The 20,173-nt window shown below is 45.7% G+C and overlaps 2 protein-coding genes across 3 annotated transcripts in view; one reads left to right on the forward strand and one right to left on the reverse strand.

Moving 5' to 3' along the window:
• Nucleotides 1-7,752, reverse strand: part of RSRC1 (arginine and serine rich coiled-coil 1) — a 152,510-nt gene extending 144,758 nt beyond the window's left edge. Inside the window, exons 1-2 of the mRNA XM_054075019.1 lie at nucleotides 7,551-7,752; nucleotides 5,080-5,205 (exon numbers count right to left, since the gene is read on the reverse strand). Coding sequence (XP_053930994.1) covers nucleotides 5,080-5,205; nucleotides 7,551-7,732 — 308 coding nt within the window. The 5' untranslated portion in view covers nucleotides 7,733-7,752. The remainder of the gene's footprint in view (nucleotides 1-5,079; nucleotides 5,206-7,550) is intronic.
• A 6,911-nt stretch (nucleotides 7,753-14,663) lies between these two features.
• Nucleotides 14,664-19,973, forward strand: SHOX2 (short stature homeobox 2). Of its 2 annotated transcripts, XM_054075083.1 has the most exons (5): nucleotides 14,664-15,273; nucleotides 16,198-16,406; nucleotides 18,643-18,700; nucleotides 19,218-19,306; nucleotides 19,409-19,973. In XM_054075083.1, the coding sequence occupies exons 1-5, from the start codon at nucleotides 15,012-15,014 to the stop codon at nucleotides 19,658-19,660; spliced, it is 870 nt and encodes a 289-aa protein (XP_053931058.1). In that variant the 5' UTR covers nucleotides 14,664-15,011; the 3' UTR covers nucleotides 19,661-19,973. The 2 variants fall into 2 exon arrangements, with proteins under 2 accessions (XP_053931058.1, XP_053931057.1); XM_054075082.1 differs by having other exon boundaries at nucleotides 19,218-19,973.
• The last annotated feature ends 200 nt before the right edge of the window (nucleotides 19,974-20,173 follow it).

Genomic DNA, 20,173 nt, shown 5'->3' on the forward strand with positions numbered 1-20,173 from the left:
AAAAACCCCAACCCTCATGCAATAGATGGCTGGCTCTTGCCAATATTAAAATTGAAACCTGCAAAACGTTTAACATCTTCCCCATAGAGTGGCCTGCCACAAAGACCACAGGGAAACAGCATCGCAAGGATTTACAGCTTGCCCCAGCCATGAATGAAGCTATGAGCCTTTGGAGAACAGATCAAACTCCCTGGCAAGAGCCTCCGACTTCAGGGGAAGCAGTCTAGTACTGGTTTTGTGTTTGAAGCAGCAGCGTTGAAAATGCCTCTGGAAAGGGGCGGTAGGGAATTCTTTTCTTGTGATTCCGTCATCACTGTGTGTCATAAACCAGGCAATGCAAATTACACTGTTTTAAGAATCATCAGATTTGTGACCCTGACTATTGAGAACACATATCAACACAGCATGATTTTAAAGAAATTTTGGAGATACTATTATTTATTTAATGACCCTCTTCATAATGCACTACTCGGTATGACTAGAGAATCCTATTTTAAATTACTATAAACTGTAAGTGGTGAACACAAAGATTTCTGGCAAGATATAAGGGCTGAATGTAAGACAGTTCTAGTTTACGTTGCTAGGATAACCACAACTTTGGTCAACAGGCTGCTTTTCCATACCGAACCTATTCCAACACCACCCACAAGTCGTAGGTCACCCTCCCACTGGACTGCAGTGAGATGCACACATTTCAACATTAAATCAATTAAACTGGAATAATGGCAAAGAAATAAGATGTAACTGTGTACCCCAAAACACAGTGGAAAATAAACCAACACACTGATCGAATGCTTCCTTTCGTGACCGTCCAAAGGCTTCAATTCTACAGGCAGGGTTACTTTACACACGATATTCTCTCTTCTTAAATATGTATAGATGTACTAGCTGTTATTGCATCAATCTAAGTTGAACCGTGTTAAAGATATTTCAAGGCAGCAGTCTGCAGTTTAACACACAGAGAAAAGCCAAAAATACTTGGCAGACAATAAAAACAAACTTGCACATTTAAAGGCAATTATAGTGAAATACTCTATAATCACCAAATTGTATGAAACCAGGGAATAAAGGTTAACCTGTTTTGGTTAATTCTATATAAAGCAACAAGAATTAAAAGATTTACATTACAAGGGCTGATGCAGAGTAAGAATTTTCATATATGATTAACTTGCAGAACAATTGCAGTGAAAACCCTGAAAATACTGACAAGACTCTATCCACATAGAAATTATATGAAATCCAGGTTTCTCCATTCCAGAGAAGCATAATATTCTAATAAGAACTATCCTAATCTTCACCCAGCAATAATTTCAAGATGATATTATTATTATCATTTCCTTGAATAATATCCATACTCCAGGGCCATTTTCCTTCTCATATTCAATATCATGCATGCTTGTATCAAGATTCCTTTCTTCATATCCTGTCACAGTATCAATCACTGCCTCCTGTCCACTCAATCCACTTTTGATTTATCAGCCGCCGTCTTTCTGGACTCCATAACTCGACCCAAACCATTTTAGCAAGACATTGACAAATAGCACCCAGTATCACATCAACCTGTTCCACTTAGTAAACTAAGAAACAGTAACTGTGACATCTCTGCATAAGTATTCCATTCTATTCCCCAGACTGATGTATATTAATGAGGAGATGGTATTTGAAATGCTTCTTCCACATCAGCATCTAATATGATCAAATTAGGAAATGGGATGATTTATTAAATTCCGTAGAGCTGAAATATTTCTTTATATCACTGTATGTGTGGTTTCAGAAAGCGAGCTGTTGCTTTCAATTTTTCTCCTGTGGATGTGCCTGCATTTCACAGACGAATTATTGTCTTTAAAAAGATTGCAAGAAGGCGAAATGTTATTAAGCAAATGCTCAGTAAAACAAACTAAATCGGTTTTAAAATTCCTAATTTAATGTAAATCTTGGTTGTTTTGCTGAAATTCAGTTTGTGATCTTATTAAGTCGTATTTGCATTGTATTATCTTGCTGTAGGACAGCTTTAAATTTATAGCATTACTAGGAAGCCTCACTTTTTTGACTCTAAAAATGCATCTAAAATAAAATAGTTACAATATGCATAAGTTTTCTTATCTTCTAAAATTAAGTACAAAAGAAACCACTTTAGGTTATAAACAATACCTACTCATAATATTTTTAAACATGTCATTATAAAAAAAAAAAAAGCCAAACTTTTCAAATTAAAAATTGAGATTTTGGTATTTTACACAGTTGGAGCTCTGAAAACCATTCACTTAAATAAAACACCTATGTTAGAGACGTTATTAAAAAAATTATATTACAGTCTCATATACTGTTATCAACACTTTCACTGCCGTTAAAAACAAACTGACTTAATTTGGGATTATGGGGTGCAAAGACTTTATGAGACATAGAATTTGTGCCATTTGCGTGAGTTATACCAAAACCAAATCCAGCGATTTAAAAGGTATCACGTAATGGATCTTAAAACAAAACTAGTTTTGTGGTGCCTGTCCCATTCCCACTGGGAAAAAAAAACCACGGTTGCCCAAGTCCCGGTACTCTGAGGCTACAGCTGTGGTGGGGCAAATAGAAGCAGCTTAGAGATGATCTTCACTTTACTGCCGTGTCTCGTATTGCTGCTTTTCATGGGGGTCAGTAGATTTCACTCCCTGCCACTGGCAAGACCGAAGTTGGAGATCAACGAGGACACTTCAGTGGGTAACGCAGTCTCTGCCACACTAACACACGGTGGCTGCCTCAGTTACTGCCATCGTTTTATCACCTGGTTTACAGAAGATTTTTCTTCAGCACTTATCTATAAAAGCCATATGAAAATACACTGTTCCACCTCAAGCAAAAAAAAAAAAAATGAATTATAGATGCCAAATTCTTATGAGAGTTCTATTTCTGCACTACAAATGCATGCATTCCCCAAGACAAATATGGTCTCTCTGCATTTAACAGTTTTGAATGGATTTTTCTTGTATAACTGCTTTTTTAAATTCGTTTCAACTTCTGGGATCCACAACGTCCAACAGAAAGGGCTGCCACAGCTTAATTTTGTCATACGTAAGAACCATCTCCTTTTGTTTGACTAGGATCTGCCACCAGCTCGCTTCACTCACTTTCACTCCTGGAGGAGAAGGGAACACTCGGTCCTTAACCATCTTTCCACATCAGTCATTTTTATGGCTCCATCCCATCCCCTCTTCCCCCCAGGATCTCTTTTTCTAGCCTGAAGAGCCCCAATGTACTTGGTCTTCTTAGGAAGGCTGTTCATATGTTCGATCGGGTGTGCAAGACAGGTTATAAGACAGCAAGGAAAGGAACTACTTAGCATTGCTGCGACTGCCTCAGCACTAAAAAACAGGGAAAACCCAGGCCTTTAGTAGCAGCTTTCTGCAGCCCATTTAACTCTTCTCCAGAAATAAGATTAATCCATGGCTTCTCAGTGTAACATTACAGCAGAGAGCAGGCTTGGAAAAAATTACAGTAAAAGATTCAATATGTCCTGTTGGTTTTAGTTTTATGCTTTTAACATTTTAGTTTTATGCTTTTAACATGCCAAAATACACTTCTGTTACAATTTAGGATGTTATTTATAAATATTTTCCCTGAAGAATCACGTCTGTGAATAGCAACATCAGTTAAAAGTGACATGCAGCTATACTTTCATAGCCATAGTACTGAAAAGCTGGTATATTTTATAAATAACATATTTCACACACAATATTTCTGAGCACAAAATCATCAGCAGTCATGCTCTTAAAGTTTTTAGGTGCATAATTTCCATATATTGAAATGACAATTAACATCAGCAAACCCTTTGGAAAAGCCGACCATTAAACTATGTCAAATGAGATCTGCAATTTCTACTTACTACAATAAAAATGAGATCTTTAAATGAGGTTATCACATTTCCTAATGCTGATATCTGACATAGTGAAAACCACCTTCATTTGTGCCTTATTTTTTTGACGTTTTATTGTTTTAAAACTGATTTTGTTAGCAAAACAGTGCATATTTACAGGACTATTTCTGTGCACAGCACATTAGCTTATCTGGGTCTACAGCACAGACAGTAGGTATATTCAGAGAGACACCAGACAGTTTAAATAACAAAACTGCTACTACAAAGGCACTGTAGCAATAAGTGTCCAGGCAACTATTATAATGAACAGCTGTGAATAAGTCATGAGAGAATACAAATAAGAGAAAGTGAAACATTCACATCTTTCAACAATTTTTCAACATTTAGAGGCAACAGCTCTGCTGGTTTGGTGCATGAAAATAACATGTTTTACTAAATTCTTAGTGCGGGTACACAAAATTACCTGGCTGAAGATCTGTAAACACATACCAAAAAAAGCTTCGATCTGCCTGATACACTCAAATAAATTCAATAGAAAATGCTAACAGTAATTCTGATACCCAGGGATAAACTTTATTTTAACTTTTTAATTAAAAAATACACACACACACAAATGAAGCTTTGAATTACAGAAGTATTAATCAGATCTTATAATACAATTTGCAATATCCGATTAAGATTTCGATATTTGAATTACGTTCATCATTGAAAATATTCATTTGTCACAATCTAATTTATGCAAAAATCTCAGCACCAAAGATATTTTGAAATATTAATAAAAACTTGCATGAGTAAATACTCATCTCTAAGGGAAATATAGATGAGGAAATAACAGTTTAGGCTGATCTTCAGGGAGCCAGAGTTATGCATGGGAGTTATGGAAATCAGTGATAAAAAAAAAAATCCACAATAAGTTTTCAGATGATTGCAGTTAAACCAAAGTGACTTCATTAAGTTTTTTTGCACTTGGTCAAATGCAAAGTATATAACATCTTCAAAACCAACTGTTCCGCCAGTGCAATTTAAAGATTTAGTACATCAAAAGCACAGCACAGAGATTTCAAATTAGGAAGAGTTTCAAGTGACACGCAGTTCAGATGATCACTTGCAATCATTATTTCTAGTACATTTCAAACTCAGTAACTATATGGAGATTTTAAATGAATGTTTTTACAGTAGAAATAATAATTCGTTTTCCGAGAAAATGGTCTTACCTTCTTGTTCTACTTTTTGATCTTGATCTTTGAGACCTGTAGGATTTGCCTCTGCCCCTCGATCGGCTACGACTGCATTTTCTTCTAGAACCATATGAAGAACTACTGCTCGATCTGTGCCTGCGTCTAAAACAAAACCATGCTATTAGAATGCTACTGCTTCTGAAAAAAAAAACCCAATCAGGAACAAAACCCTTATGGTTTACTGAAAGGGATATACAAACCTGTGGGGTTTATATTATGTTGTAGTAGTCTCAAATACTACTATCACACTGTAATAAATAATTCACATGCACATGGGCAATGCCTGTCTTAAAGTGCTTATATTCTAAAACATATAGACAGAAAAAGAGTAGATAGAGAAACAGAAGTTAACTGATTTGCCTAAAATACCTCAAGGGCAAAGCCAGGAACAAAACCCAGCTCTCGGTGGTTTTTAGTTCCATGGACTCATTGGAACTCACTGCCACTTTGCTAAATCTAAGGTTGAAGAAACATTTAGAACCTACATTCTCAGCAAGATTTACAGAGAAATACCCTGCATGGGATAAGGGCTACAACTGCAGTGCTGAAAATGAAATTCAGAGGATGTCAACTTTTGCATTGCTGCTCTATGCAATTATCTCCAGACACACCATGCACATACCTAAAATGTAAACATAGAAACATATTTTAAAACTACACACACCTGAAAATACTTTTTATATATATATAAAAGGTACCTTCCTTTTCCCCTCCCACCTAACCTTGCCACTTAATTTATGCAAAGAATAAAGTTTTATACACAAAGAAAAAAGGTGAAAGGATAGATACCAATAGATACATAAATTAAACCAACTAATCACGAAACTGGGGGGGTGGATACCTTCCAAGTCTTAGTCTTATAATTTCCTCTCCGTCTCCATCTCCTTAACAGCTAACTAAATAGCAATTACAATCCTTAGGAGAACATCCAGATTTTTGGCTTTTATTATGTTTCATTAATATTAAAATCTAAAACCACCTAGAAACCCTTCTGGAATTCAGGATGTAGTCAATATGCTATGTGCTTGTCTAGCACAGGGGAAAAGGTGCTGCATTAGGCACAAGTAGTGCCATAGGAGCCCAAACTGGAAAGGATATGTAGGTTAACTATTAAAGAGCAAGTCTTCATCTGAAAAAGGAACGCAATGTTCCTGCTGAATGAAGAACAGTAATCTTAAGAGACTCCTGCTTTTGATTCTCACGGGTCAGGGATAAATCCAGCAGGACCACAGCGTGTAATAGTGACTTAACTGCCAGGAGAAAATGCCCTAAACTAAGGGCAAAGCAAAGGTGCCAGCCAGATCCTAAAAGCAGACACTTTCGTCTTTTCTGGATTCAATTTAAGTCAACTGGTCTTCGTCCAGACTCTAATCTCCCTTCGAGCTCTGGTTTTATCTGTGAGATAGCCATGCCTGCACTGGACTAAAGAGATTCATAAGGCTGCATGTCATCAGCATATTGCTGGCACTGAAGCCCATGCCATCTCTCTATGTCCCCTAAGGGCTGTGTGGAGATGCTAAGCAGGAGCAGAAGAAGGGGAGGGGGAATTAAACAAATCAGAACCCCCCATAACCAGCCAACCTGCCCCTCACTGACACACTTCTACCAGCCAAAGAAAGGTTTGTCAGGAGCTAATATATTTACAGCACAGCTAGACACTATCAGTATCGTCCAGCTCCAGTTACCACCACCAACTGACCAGTTTGATTCCAGGATCACCACAAGTCAGACTGAGAGACAACCAGGATATCTAAAAAAGTCAGGCACAGAAAGGGGCCCCTGATGAAGGAAATACGATGCTAGGTCAAGAAAAATTTGGTAGATATAGCTACATGATCTGTGTCCGAAACACATGGCTGACTACTGTATTCTGTACACATCAAAACTAGCAAGAATAACAGTGAAAAACAGTTTACAGACCTACTGCAAAATCTGAATAGAAAGACTTAGGATAAAAGTCTACCTTATTGTCTAGAAAAGACCTCCTTGGTTTGTTACAACAGAAAAGAGTAACACAGAATTAACACAGAATAGTCTATAATTAGTTGAATTAAACTACTTTTCCATCTGGCATTAGTATGTGAATATATTTCCAAAAAGAGATTATAAATTCATTATTTAGAAGGAGGACAAAGGAAAAGTTATTTTAGTTCGTTGGATTTTGTTTGTTTTAATAAGGAAGTTACCTTTGGCTCTACATGTAATTGGGTTTGTATTCTTGGAGAGAGGGGAAGGTGTTTGGGCTTTTTTGGTGGTGGTTTTATATTTTTCTTTAAATGTAAGTGGAAATACTGCCACATCTGCCAAGATACAGAGCACACTTTAGTATAAAATTCCAACCTAGAACTAACTACGCACTGGAATCAAACACCTCTGGCTTTGAACTATCATATGAAAAAGCCTGATTTATAAACAACTGCAATAGAGAATAAACAACACAAATTCACCTTTTCTCGTAAGAATGAGAACGAGGATCTCGAGATCGTGACCTTGACCTTGATTTCCTTCCAGATTTTTTACGGCTGTATGATCTGCTGTCTGAGGAGCTACTTGAAGACGAACGCCTGCGGTGTTTCTTTTTCCTTCTGCTTCTGTTCTCTTCTTCTGTGTCCGAGGAGCGACGTCCCATTTTTAAACTGCATAAAACCAAAAATTTTGAACTGTAAGAAGGTCTCCTGCCCACACTATGTTGTGTTATATATATATATATATATCAAAAATACGGTAGTGAGGCAGTGGCACAGGCTGCCCAGAGAACTCATGGATGCCCCATCCCTGGAGGTATTCAAGACCAGGCTGGATGAGGCTTTGGGCAACCTGATCCAACGGACGGTGGCCCTGCCCATGGCAGGGGATTGGAACTGGATAATCTTTAAAGTCCCTTCCCATCCAAACCATCCTATGATTCTATGACTACTTTGTGTGTTTGCATATATAAGCAAATATCTTGTCATACCATTTTAAGAGTCATCATGCAAATAGAAAATTTTGTTTGCATGCAAAAATAAAAATAAAAATGTTAATATAAGATGTCAACAAATGCATGTCACCAAGTAACTTGAAATTTACAATGTTGGCAAATTTTAATTTATTTATTATGGTATCAGCTATTTGTTGTAAATGTTCACAAAAGATAGTTCACAGCTATTTAAACAAATAAAGGCCCTGATAAGATCTTTTATACAACAGAACACATTTTTGTTTTCACATTTTTGCCTTAGATATTAATTTTTCAGGAATCTCAGGAGTAACGTATAAGAGATTTCTAATATCTGACACTTCATTTAAGATGTTACACAATGAGTAGTACAGCACCTTCAATATGTTTAATTTACAGTTCTAGATGAATATCCATAAGACACAATCAATAGAATGCAGTCTATTGATTTCAGCTACTGATGTGACACACTTCATGTGTTTTTAGGTTAAGCCATTAAAATAATGTACTTTTTGTCTGATTTGTCACAATTAAAACACGTGTCAGAAAATAAAACTCTACAAAGTTATTTTTCAATTCATTGAAACTAGAATTAGGTTGATTTTGGTTCTCAGTTTAGACTCCATCAACTATAAATTAGCATTTATAGGTCTGATTTTGGAATAAAGCAAACTTCAGAAACGTCTCTTGATCACCAATGCGTTTACTTGGACAAAATCTATAGACTTTGATAACCTATTTGAGAAAAATGAGGAGTGGGGAAGCCTGCCGCTATCACCTTCCTTTGGAACTCCCAGAGATCAGTTTCTTTGCTTTCCAAAGAATCATTGTATTTATTGACATTCCAGGCTGTAAAATGTGCACAATGCTTTAAAACTATTTTCTGTCCCAGCAGGATTAGTCTCATCCATCCAAGACTTCAAGACCTGCCTTTCCCACACACTTCACCTAAGGGTTGGTAACAGCCTCCAAGAAAAAACTGGTACCTCGAGGCTCTCCAGCTACTTCTGCACTGGGCAAACGGGAACTCCTAACTCCTTACCATTCATATCAGCTGCTAGATCACACATATGTCACCACGATATCACCTGTCTTTAACCAATACTGCAATTCTATGGATCCTCCTGTTTCTAGCACAACTTGTTCATTTTCCGCATACAAACTTTTGCCCTTCCTCACTGTTTTCAGCACTTTAGGATCAGTCCTTCAGCTCACAATGTAAACAAAGCATTTTTTAAATATTCAGCTTAAACCAGCAAATCTCCAAGCACCTAAACCAGGAGAATTCAAGGAAGATAAACTGCTATGCAAGAGAATTTCTTTCTTAAATGAAGTTATTCCTACAATCTTTCTAAAGTTATTCTACACAGATTTTACAAAGAGAGAGGCAGTACTTCACAGACTATTTTATCTCATTTAAGAACCCAGGACTTTAATTCACAGTTCTGTAGAGGAATATCAATGCACCATTTTGTGCAGTCATTTTATATTTTTCCCCTAGTAGATTTACAGAGCTCCAAGGTACTAAGTCATTGAACAGTAAAATAAAGCTCTTTGAATATATACTGATAGAACAATCTTCAAATGAACACAAACCTGAATCTCAAACTTAAAATAAGCAGAACTGCTCAGAAAGATGAAACTACAAGGCACAGATTTTAACTTAAAAGCTCACAGACCACAGCTCATGACAGCAAGATTAATGAAAGAGGCCAGAGAAACAAAGAGTACAAAAGACATTTCTGCTGAGATATTCGCCACTTGATGCGGATATCATTATGAGCCAGAACATTACACTTCAACATATATATCGGCTGCTGTTTAGCTCCCCTTCTTTGCCATTAGCTTTCATTGTCCATTTGGACATATAACCGGAGGAAGTAGCGCACAAAGCTAGTGAAACATGCCACGTAACTCTCAATTTTGTGTCTTCAGGACCAAAGAAGAACTACATGCTCTAGCCCTTCCCTGTTACAAGACAACTCGGCAGCCTATGTGCACATAAGTGAGCCTCACGAGTCCCAGGAGCACTGGTTGCACTATGGATGACCAACAGGACAAAGGCACAGTGGTAACTGATGCCCTACATTTTCTAGTTTCTACTGGAAAAAAAGTTGCCAGAAGCAGACTGTTGACCCTGGAACAATTTGTGTTCCACTAGCTGCATCCTAGTAGCCATCTCCTACAAGGAGACCTTGGAAGAACACAGGCAACAGACAACTTGGTCTCACAGGGGCTATCTTTCACTGGAGACCAGTCAGTTAGCAAGCCCTGTAACAGGTTAGTATTCTCCCTGACTACTAACTACTCCCTCGATATTCCAGACCAGAGCTGGGAAAAGCGATTGCCAACACTTTGGTTGAAATGCAAACAAAGTGCATACTCTCACACATGCTTTTTGCCAAGAGAAAAACCAACATCAAAAATTTCAAACCAGCTATTTACATTTGGCAAAGGTATAAACAGTGCCACTGAGCCCACCTGCAAACTGCTAAGTAACCTCCCACCCTGCATTTAAAAATGTAAAGAAAACAGACGACAGAGGAAACAGATTTCTCAAAAAAAAAAATCTATTCCAAGAGAGTAAGGTAAACTTTAAGATGTAGTAAGATATAAACATTCTTTGATCTGCCCTTGTTCAATCTTGTTTCATAGATTGTAGAATTATTTCAAGAGTTCCATACGTATTTTCAAACATGAGTTTCAAATTAAGATTGTATTCACTGTTGTAGATTGCAGGAAAACAATATTGTTTGGTTGTTTTCATGCAGAGGCTGTTATCCAGCCAACATTACTGCAGCAGACTACATCTTGAGCACAGCATCCAATCAAACAATACAACCTTTCGCTACCATCATCAGCCAGAAGTGAGGAAGACAAAATAACCTCCACGTTTGTTCAGCATCAAACATAAACAATTTATGTTTGTTACTTACTAAGAAATTTTGATTATAACTGACTCACAATAATCACTAACCACCTGCACTGCTTATGTAGCATCTCTACATGACCCTTCAAGGATTTATAACTGATTGTAAGGGCATTGATGGAAAACACACTGCAACAATCTCACTCTGGCCTTCTTTCTTGCTGAACTGTGCGAGTTCATCTCTGAGAGAGAATTGGCTGGCCAGGATCAGACACTACCTGAGCTTCAGCCAGGAAACAAGGCAAACTGAAGTAACAGGTGTTCCAAGACCTCCACAAACATGGTCATTAGCTAACGAGTAGGAGTTACAGTCTTCCCAAAAAGGAGACATTACAAAGAGGTAGAGCGTAGAAGGTCCTCTCGGGCAGCTTCTATGCATGTACAAATCAAAGTTTGTCTTCATATCTACCTCCAAGGCCTTATTTATGCAGAAAATCTCCCTGCTCTACGGGTCAGAAAAACTGCTCTCAAAAGAGGAAGAGATTTGATTAGAAAAGACAATAAGGTGGTTACGCTTACGAGAGCAGAAACCTGAATTATTGCTGCTAATTTTACGTCCTTATCCAGTGGTACCTCTTTCCCTTTGCCAAGTTTCCAGATCACTACAGGAGGAACACCCAAATCACATCTACTGAGACAGCTACCACAACCGGTCACCTCAGAAGAAAGCGCAGAGATCAAAGGATCACAGGAATTCAGTTACTTCCTTACAAGCCCTTTCATAGTAGCAAGAAACCAGACATATCACAGCACTGCCTTCTACTTACTTAAAGGATGTCCTCTTAGGCAATTACATGAACTGTATTTTGCAACATCATTAGTTTTGAATTGGAAAAAAGTTTCCCTCAATTCAAAGTCATGAGTGAGTTATTTAGTTTACAGTAACGGCATTCCTTAATTCAGCTTCAAATCTTTAGATTTCAGAGTTAACCGCTAGGCTCAAGGAAATGTCTCACATGCCCAGGACCATCCAGGACACCAACATCGAAGTGGAGAACAGAGTCACGGCCTCAGACCTCAGCCTGGTGCTCACGTGCCAAGAGCCGGCCTCCACAAGCTATCATTAATTCTTAATTCTACAAACTGGCCTTTCATCACATAACTAAAATTCCAGTACTCGAGAGCAGCAAGAACTACAAAAAATCCCTATTTTAGATCAACTCAAGTCAGTTCACCAAGTGCATTAATAATTCAGCATTTCTTCCAAGTAACCAGCTTTCAGAATAAGCTTACAGACCAACTAACTTAATCCGAACATTACGATGCAGCTTTTGGTATTTCTTTTAAATCAAGTTCTAAATACCACCCTTACTCATGGGGTATAAAAGCATGCTAAACCACTTGAAATAAAATGCTTAAAATTTGTTCATTAAGATAAATAAACTTCAAAAAAGAAAAAGTTTCATTCATACCTGAAAAAGTGGCACCCAGAACTGTACTTAGCTGAAATAGGAGATGAAAATACCCAGCATGACTGCTGCTAAAAACAGCCCATCAGATACAGAGGAAACTAAATCGCATACCTTCTTGAACCACACTTGCACACACAAGAGCTGGGAAAGTAAGATTCTGCATGAATAATTTCCTCTTAGCACCCTACGAATCAAATTATAAACTGGATTCCACGGGCAGGTGCCAGGGACAGTAATATCCATCACAAACTCCCCACTCACATCGGCTGGGCCCTGCCAATACACAGCAGGAGGACAAGCAGCCTTATAAAGGACTGCGAAGAGAGCAGTTCCCAGAGCTCCACACAAGTTTCCACTAGGAACTTGACCAGGGGCACAAGAAACACACGCAGCATCATAGAATAACCCGAGTTGGAAGGGACTCACAAGGATCATCGAATGCAACTCCTGTCCCTGCATGAGACAGCCTTGAAATTTACGCCATGTGTCTGAGTGCCTTGTCCAAATGCTTCTTGGATGTTGTGACGATTGGGGCCACAGCTGCTTCCCTGGCAGCTGTTCCAGTGCTCCACCACCCTCTGGGTGAAGAACCCTTCCCTAATGTCCACCCTAACCCCCCCCTGGCACAACCTCCTGCCCTTCCTTCGAGTCCTACCATTGCTCACCAGAGACCCTCAAGACGGGGCTACTCCTACAAGACAAAGACACGTTTAGGACTGGGGTTACCCCTTGCACCCGCGCTCCTCAGCCGCTCACGGCGCTGCCCGCAGCCCCAAAGCAACCGGAAAACCGAAGCCGGGAGAGGAAACAACCCGCACCGTTCCCACGCCTGGACCCGCGGCACCCGGTGGCCGAGCCCCACGGTCCCGCACCCCCAGGCGGGCGAGCCCCACAGCCCCGCACCCCCCGGCGGGCGAGCCCCACAGGGGCCCATCCTGAGGTCCCGCGGTGGCGCCAGCATCGCGGTAGCAGCACCGGCCCCACCACCGGTCAGGCCTCCTCGCCGCCCCGGGGAGCGGCAGCGCCCACCGGGGAGCAGCAGCGTCCCTCTCGGCCCCTCGGAGCCCTCCCTGCCCCTGTCAGGGTGGCCGCGGGGCCGCGTTACCGGAGCAGCCGAGCCGGGGAGCGGAGACGCCGCTGCCGGTTTGAGCTCAGCGCCTTCCGGGTCGGCGGGCAGGCAGCAGCGAAGCAGCGCCGAGCGCATCGAGGCTGGCCAGGCAGCGCCGCCGAGCGCCGAGCGATCGATCGGGAGCCGCTCCGGTGGGGCGAGCCCCCTGCGCACCCACGCGGGACGGGGAGAGGCGCGCATCGCGGGGATTCGTTTCGCTTCCAAGCGGTTAAAGAGGGTTTGGGGGGGCGGCACGGACACCACCCCCTCGGCCGAGGGGAGAGCGCTCCCTCGGAGGCGCAGGCACGGCGGGAGAGCGCGTCCCGAGCCGCCACCCGTGCGCAACCCCCGCGGGGCGACGGCGAGAAACGCGACGGAACGGCCCGATCCTTGCACTTAATCCCGTCTTTTGACGGCTTTGGGTAGTTTAACGCGAGTTTACCCCGTACGCGCTTCCCACCGGGGGAACTGCAGAGTGTATCGTGTGAGATTAAACGAAATGTAAGGATGCAGCGGCCGGCACCAGGTCTGCCACCGGCAAACGGTTCTGCTCCCGGTGTCCGAGCCCCCCGCTTCCCAAAACGCCAGCCGGGACGAGTGGGAGCCGTTCCCCAGCGGCTCGACCCGCTCCTGGAACGGAGAAGCAGTAAATCGTCGCCTGTCGCGACTTGAGACGCGCGTGCTCGGGTGTCAGAGACACCGATTCCACGGCCGGTACCGAACCCGCTCGAGTAAATAATCGCTCTCTTACATAAAGTCGGTTTTTTTCCAAAGGTCAAATGAAAAATCAATACAAAAGCGAGAGTTAAACAATTTTGAATAATTTATTAGAATTCTAGCAAAGGCTTAAAAGAGACGCGTTCTGGCCGACAAAAAAGTGGGAATTAAACAACAAAGAAAAAAAGAACGTTAGCGATAAAGAGCATAATTCGCTCTAATCTGACGCCTCTCTCCCCCGATGGTCCGGCCGCGTTTCTCATCCCCGTCAGCCACCCGTTAATTCGCCGGGTCTGGGAGCCCTCGGAGGCACTCGGCAGCCGCCCCGGGGCCGGTTCCCCCGGGCAGGCTCCCGGGGCAGCCCCGGGCACCCCCGAGCCCCGCGGGGCGGTGCGCGGAGCCTGCGCGCTCCCCCCGCCAGCCTTGGCCACTCCCCCGCAGCTCCGGCCCCTCTCCCCGCTCCGCGCTCGCCCGGGACCTCGCAGACGGGCCCGCGTCTTAATTAAATTAATTAGGGCGCAGCGGGGCCGTCCGGGCGGGCGGCGCCCTGTCCGCAGAGCCCCGCGGCGGGCGGCGCGGCCGGGCGGCGGCGAAGGGCTGCGTTCAGAGCTCCGAGGGGAGGTAATTCGCCGGGAACAAGGGGCAGGCTTTGCAAAGTATAAATAGTGCCACTTCAATCGAGGCGTCGCTATCAGACCCCGAGAGCCCCTGCACGTCGGGCGGCACGGCTCGGGGCGCCGGTACCCCGCCACCCCGCCCCGTGGATGCGGGGAGCCGGGGCAGCGGGGCCCCCGAGCCGCGGCCATGGAGGAGCTGACGGCGTTCGTTTCCAAGTCGTTTGATCCCAAAACGAAGGAGAAGAAGGAGCTCATCACCTACCGCGAGGTGCTGGAGAGCGGGCCCCTGCGAGGAGGCGGAGGACAGCGGGAGAACGGCGGAACGGCGGCAGAACCGGGGCGCGACGAGGCGGGCAGCCCCGCGGCGCGGGCGGGCGGCGGGCGGTCCCCGCCCCGGGAGCCCGACGCCGAGAGAGCCGCCGAGGCGGCCACCCCCAAGCTCAGCGACGGTAACGGCGGCGCCGGCGGCTCCCCCGGCTCCCCTTCCTTCCCCTCGTCGGGGTCGGCACGCGCGGAACGGCGGCGGGAGCGGGCGGTGGCCGCGCACCGGGCGGGACGGAGCGCGGGTGGAAGGGGAGCCGCGAGAGAGAGCGGCTTCCCGTCTTTTCCCGGTTACCGGGAAAATAACGTGGCCAGCCTAGAAGTTTAGGTGAAATTTTTTAAGCGGGGATTTAACTTGCTTTCGCAACGCGATCCGTTCCCGTTTAAGCATCCCACGGGGGAGCCGCGCTGCCAACGAAACCCTGGACACGCGGCACCGTTCGTTCTCCCGCGGGTGCGGGATGCTCGGCCGCGGACAAGCGTGGCTCCGCGCCCCGGCTGGCACCGCAATCGCCCCGCCGTCAGCTCCGCGTGTTTTCCGCGCCGGGGCGATGGCGTGGGGACCCGCGATCCCTGCCTCCCTTTTGTTCGGACAGGCGGAGCGGCCGGGAGCATCCCCGGGAAGGGCTAATTAACGAATTCCCGCTAACGAGCGGGGCGAGGGGGAATCGCGCAGCTCCGCGGGTCCCGCGGGGCTCCGCGCAGGCACAGCTGCGGGGCGTTATCCAACAACGAAAACGAAATTCCCAGGAAAAAGGGGGCGCGGAGGGGAGCACCGGGACCTGTTGCTGCGCGGAGATCCGCGGTGGGGTCGGTGCGGGTCTTGCGGGCCCCGTTCCCCGCCTCCAGCCGTTACCGGAGCCGGGAAGGCAGCGGCTGAAACGGGCCTAGCGCAGCCCCGGGAGCACAAGGCCCCTCTCCCGGCTGCCCCAGCCCGGTTCCCCGGGGAGCGGCGGGCTGGGGGATGCGCTCCGCCGGCCTCGCCGCCTCCCCCCGGGCGCTGGCATCACCCCCGGTCCCCCATCCCGTCTGACTGCCGGTGTCGTGCCCAGTCTCCCCAGAGCTGAAGGACCGCAAGGAGGATGCGAAAGCGATGGAGGACGAAGGGCAGACAAAAATCAAGCAGAGGAGGAGCCGGACGAATTTCACCCTGGAGCAGCTGAACGAGCTGGAAAGGCTTTTCGACGAGACCCACTACCCGGACGCCTTCATGCGGGAGGAGCTGAGCCAGCGGCTGGGGCTCTCCGAGGCCAGGGTGCAGGTGAGGGAGCCGTGCCCGGCGCGGGGAGGCGGCGGCGGGGCGGGAGGAAGGGGCCGCCGGGCCGTGCTCCGCGGCTCGGGCTTTGGGATGCTCCCCTCGCCCAATTGTACCCTGTAAAATCGCCCCTGTTGTGGATTGGGCTCCTCGCGAGTTCCCTCACTCTGCGGCGTTTTATTTAATCCATGCGTTTATTTATTTCCTCTCTGCCTCGGCAGGAGCCGCGGAGAGTGTTTCGTTGCGGTCCCTCTCGGGCTGTTCCCGGCGCTGGGCCCACCCGGCGGGAGTGCCCCTTAACTCTATAGATGTAGCGACCACAAACTAAACTAGGAACTGCTAAGTGCCAACAAAAAAAAATGTATTTTACAGTCGTAGTCCTTAAATATTGAAGGAAGCGGCACGAAAACTTAGCCGAGTGGACAGCCCGGCTTTGTTGCGATGGATGAAATACAGAAGTCAATAAAACCAGGCTATTTTAAGCCTTCTCCAGTTCCGAGAAGCCACAGCTTCCTTTCATTTAACCTCGGGCTGCCTCCCCAAAGTTTTTCCAAATCGGTCCCTGGGCTGCTTTCTGTGAGTTTTGTTGGGATGAGATGAAGGATGAGGAAGGGTCTATGTTTTGCCCATCTCGGGAGGAAGGTAACTCCCGAAATGAGAACAAATGTAGCTTCTCCGATGTATTCCCGTTCTAATAATAATAATAACAATAATAAAAAGGAGAAAAGGCCAGTTATTATTTGTTGGAACACATGGAGCAGTTTTAGGCCCCTCACATCTGCAGCTGTTAAAGTCTCGCTGTAACAGATACTCCCTGCAATCTTTGTGCTCGAAGGCCACCATCTGCACCCAACTGGGAGCAGAGTCCTTGTGGGGTTTCCCTGCATCTTGTAAACTGGGTGAGGACAGAAACGGAGCGGTCACGGCAAACCGAAAAAGTCACAATAAACAGGTTTTGTCACCACAGCCTGACTCGCACAAAATAAGTCTTCCGTTTTTTCTGCTCCCCTTTTTTCTGCCTGTTTTCACTCAGCAAATCCTAACAAAACCGGAGGAAAAAAAAAAAAAAAAGTTGTTGGGCTTCAATTTGGCTTTGAAAAATGGCAAAAGGAGGGGTTTCCTTCTGCCAGCGGGTGGATCGACAAAGACCACGGCAGCGGCATCCGCGCTCCCGTTCCCCGGCCCTGCGGGGTGCCCAACAGTTTCGGGAGATTTACAGAGATTAAACTCATTCCCTCTAAATCGTTCCGGAAAAAAAAAAAAACCTCTTCGCAATAATATTTTGCCTCGCATCTGCACTAATTTGTAAATTACGGAATGTGCGTTTCCGAGGGAAGCTCGAGGCGATCGCGGCTGTTGGGCAGATTTTGCTTGGCTGCAGTAAATGACAGGGCGGGGGGAATTCGCATTTATATTTGTCTCTTCGGGTAAGACCTCGAAAAAGACCTTTTTTTTTCTCCTTCTTTTTATTTTTTTTTTTTTTTTTTGGCTCTGGGGAAAGGATCGCTTTTTCAATGAGGCTTCTGAGATGTGATGCAGAGCTCTCTCTTTAAACAGGAATGTTTTAAGATGCCCTCTCCCTCCTTCCCTCTCTCCCCTCTTCTCTAAGCGAGCAGAACTTTATTCTGGATATTTATTTTAACAATTCCATTTCCAATAGTAGAAGTGTGTTCTTGTCTAACGTGCAGCCTTTTCTGGGGAAGCAAATTAGATTATCATGATAATGAGACAATTACTCCGCTTCTGTGCCACACTCCGTTGCACAGGGGAACAGAGAAATTCTAAACTTCTTTGTAGCTCAGCTTTATGACAGTAATTACTCCTCTCCCTCCCCAAAAAGTGAGTCATTAAATTCTTTGGTGGTTGTTGTTGTTGTTTGTTTTTTTTCTTGAAGATAAAGCTAATTAATTTACTTATTAATGAGCACGATTGGGCCTGACGGTTCAGACATCCAAACCCATTATCGCCAGTTGGTATTAGATATCGGGGGCGGTTTGGGTCTTCTGAGACTCTAATGCGGAAAGACGAAACCAGGGCTCAGAAAGCGATTTCCCTGGAACGAGCACTCCGCCAGCGTCGATTTTCTGTATTTTTTGACTCATTTTCCCGTGCCTTTTTGCGTTCTGGGGGCTGCCTGGGAGGAGGGAGCCTTCTTTGTCTGCGGGGTGGTTTTATTCTCAGTGAGTTTATTTTTTCGGCTGGCAGCAGCCCCGGCCGTGACACCCGTGTTTCCCCCCGGCAGGTTTGGTTCCAAAACCGAAGAGCCAAATGCCGAAAGCAAGAAAACCAACTCCACAAAGGTACAGGGCTGAGGAGGGTGTGAGTGGCTCTACCACACGTGTGTGTGTGAACGGCTCTGACATGCGTGTGTATGCAGGTGGCTTTGCCATGAGTGTGTGCAGGTGTGAGCGCCTCTGCCACGAGTGTGTGCGGGTGTGAGTGGCTCTGCCACACGTGCGAGCGGGTCAAGGTGGCTCTGCCACGCGTGTGAGCTCTTTGCCACGCGTGTGAGCGGGTCAAGGTGGCTCTGCCACGCGTGTGAGCTCTCTGCCATGCGTGTGAGCGATGAAGGTGGCTCTGCCACGCGTGTGAGCTCTCTGCCACGCGTGTGAGCGTGTGAAGTTGGCTCTGCCACGCGTGTGAGCGTGTGAAGTTGGCTCTGCCACGCGTGTGAGCTCTCTGCCACGCGTGTGAGCGGGTGAAGTTGGCTCTGCCACGCGTGTGAGCTCTCTGCCACGCGTGTGAGCGGGTGAAGGTGGCTCTGCCACGCGGTACGTGCAGCTCTGCCTCTCTAATCTCCTCCCGTTGCCTCCTCAGGGGTGCTGATCGGCGCCGCCAGCCAGTTCGAAGCCTGCCGAGTGGCCCCGTACGTGAACGTGGGAGCGCTGAGGATGCCCTTCCAGCAGGCAAGTGCCCGGTGGGCCGCGGGGGTGGGGGTGGGGGGGGGCGGGCGGGGGGTTGCCCCGCTCGCCGGGTGGGTCGGTGCCAGCGCCGCCCTTGTCGCGCAGGTTCAGGCGCAGCTGCAGCTGGACAGCGCCGTGGCCCACGCGCACCATCACCTCCACCCGCACCTGGCCCACGCCCCCTACATGATGTTCCCCGCTCCCCCCTTCGGGCTCCCGCTCGCCACGCTGGCCGAATCCGCCTCCGCCGCCTCCGTGGTGGCCGCCGCCGCCGCCGCCAAGACCACCAGCAAGAACTCCAGCATCGCCGACCTCCGCCTGAAGGCCAAGAAACACGCCGCCGCCCTGGGGCTGTGACCGCGCTCCTCCGCTGTTGGTTTTGGGTTTTGGTTTTTTTTTTTTAGATAAAAAAAAAAAGGGGAAAATAAAAAAAAAAAAGACGAGGGAGAGGAGAAACTGTCGGGAGATATATACTTATTTAAAGAATTAGAGGAACTAGACGCGCAGCTGGGAAGTTCACAGGTTTTGAAACTGACCTTTTTCTGCGAAGTTCACTTTAATACAAGAAATTTGATAAGAGAGGCGGGCCTCCTTTCACGTTGCATCAGATACTTGAGTTTAACAACCACGTCTGGAATAGCGACAAAAAGAAGAGAGAGAGACGACGATGAAGAGGAAAAAAAAAAAAAAAAAGTAAAAAGAAAAAAAAAAAAGAAAAAAAACCCGAGAGAGACAATGATTTCTCTGCGAATTTCCAATGGGAAACTGTCCGGGATCCTTCCTCCAGCAGCATTCCGGGTTGCATGTATTTGTATTTCGTTGATGGAGTCCTTTGATTCACTTGCACTTCACCCTCATCTTTAGTAGAAA

This window comes from Cuculus canorus, chromosome 9, assembly GCF_017976375.1.
Source record: "Cuculus canorus isolate bCucCan1 chromosome 9, bCucCan1.pri, whole genome shotgun sequence".
Lineage (NCBI taxonomy): Eukaryota > Metazoa > Chordata > Aves > Cuculiformes > Cuculidae > Cuculus > Cuculus canorus.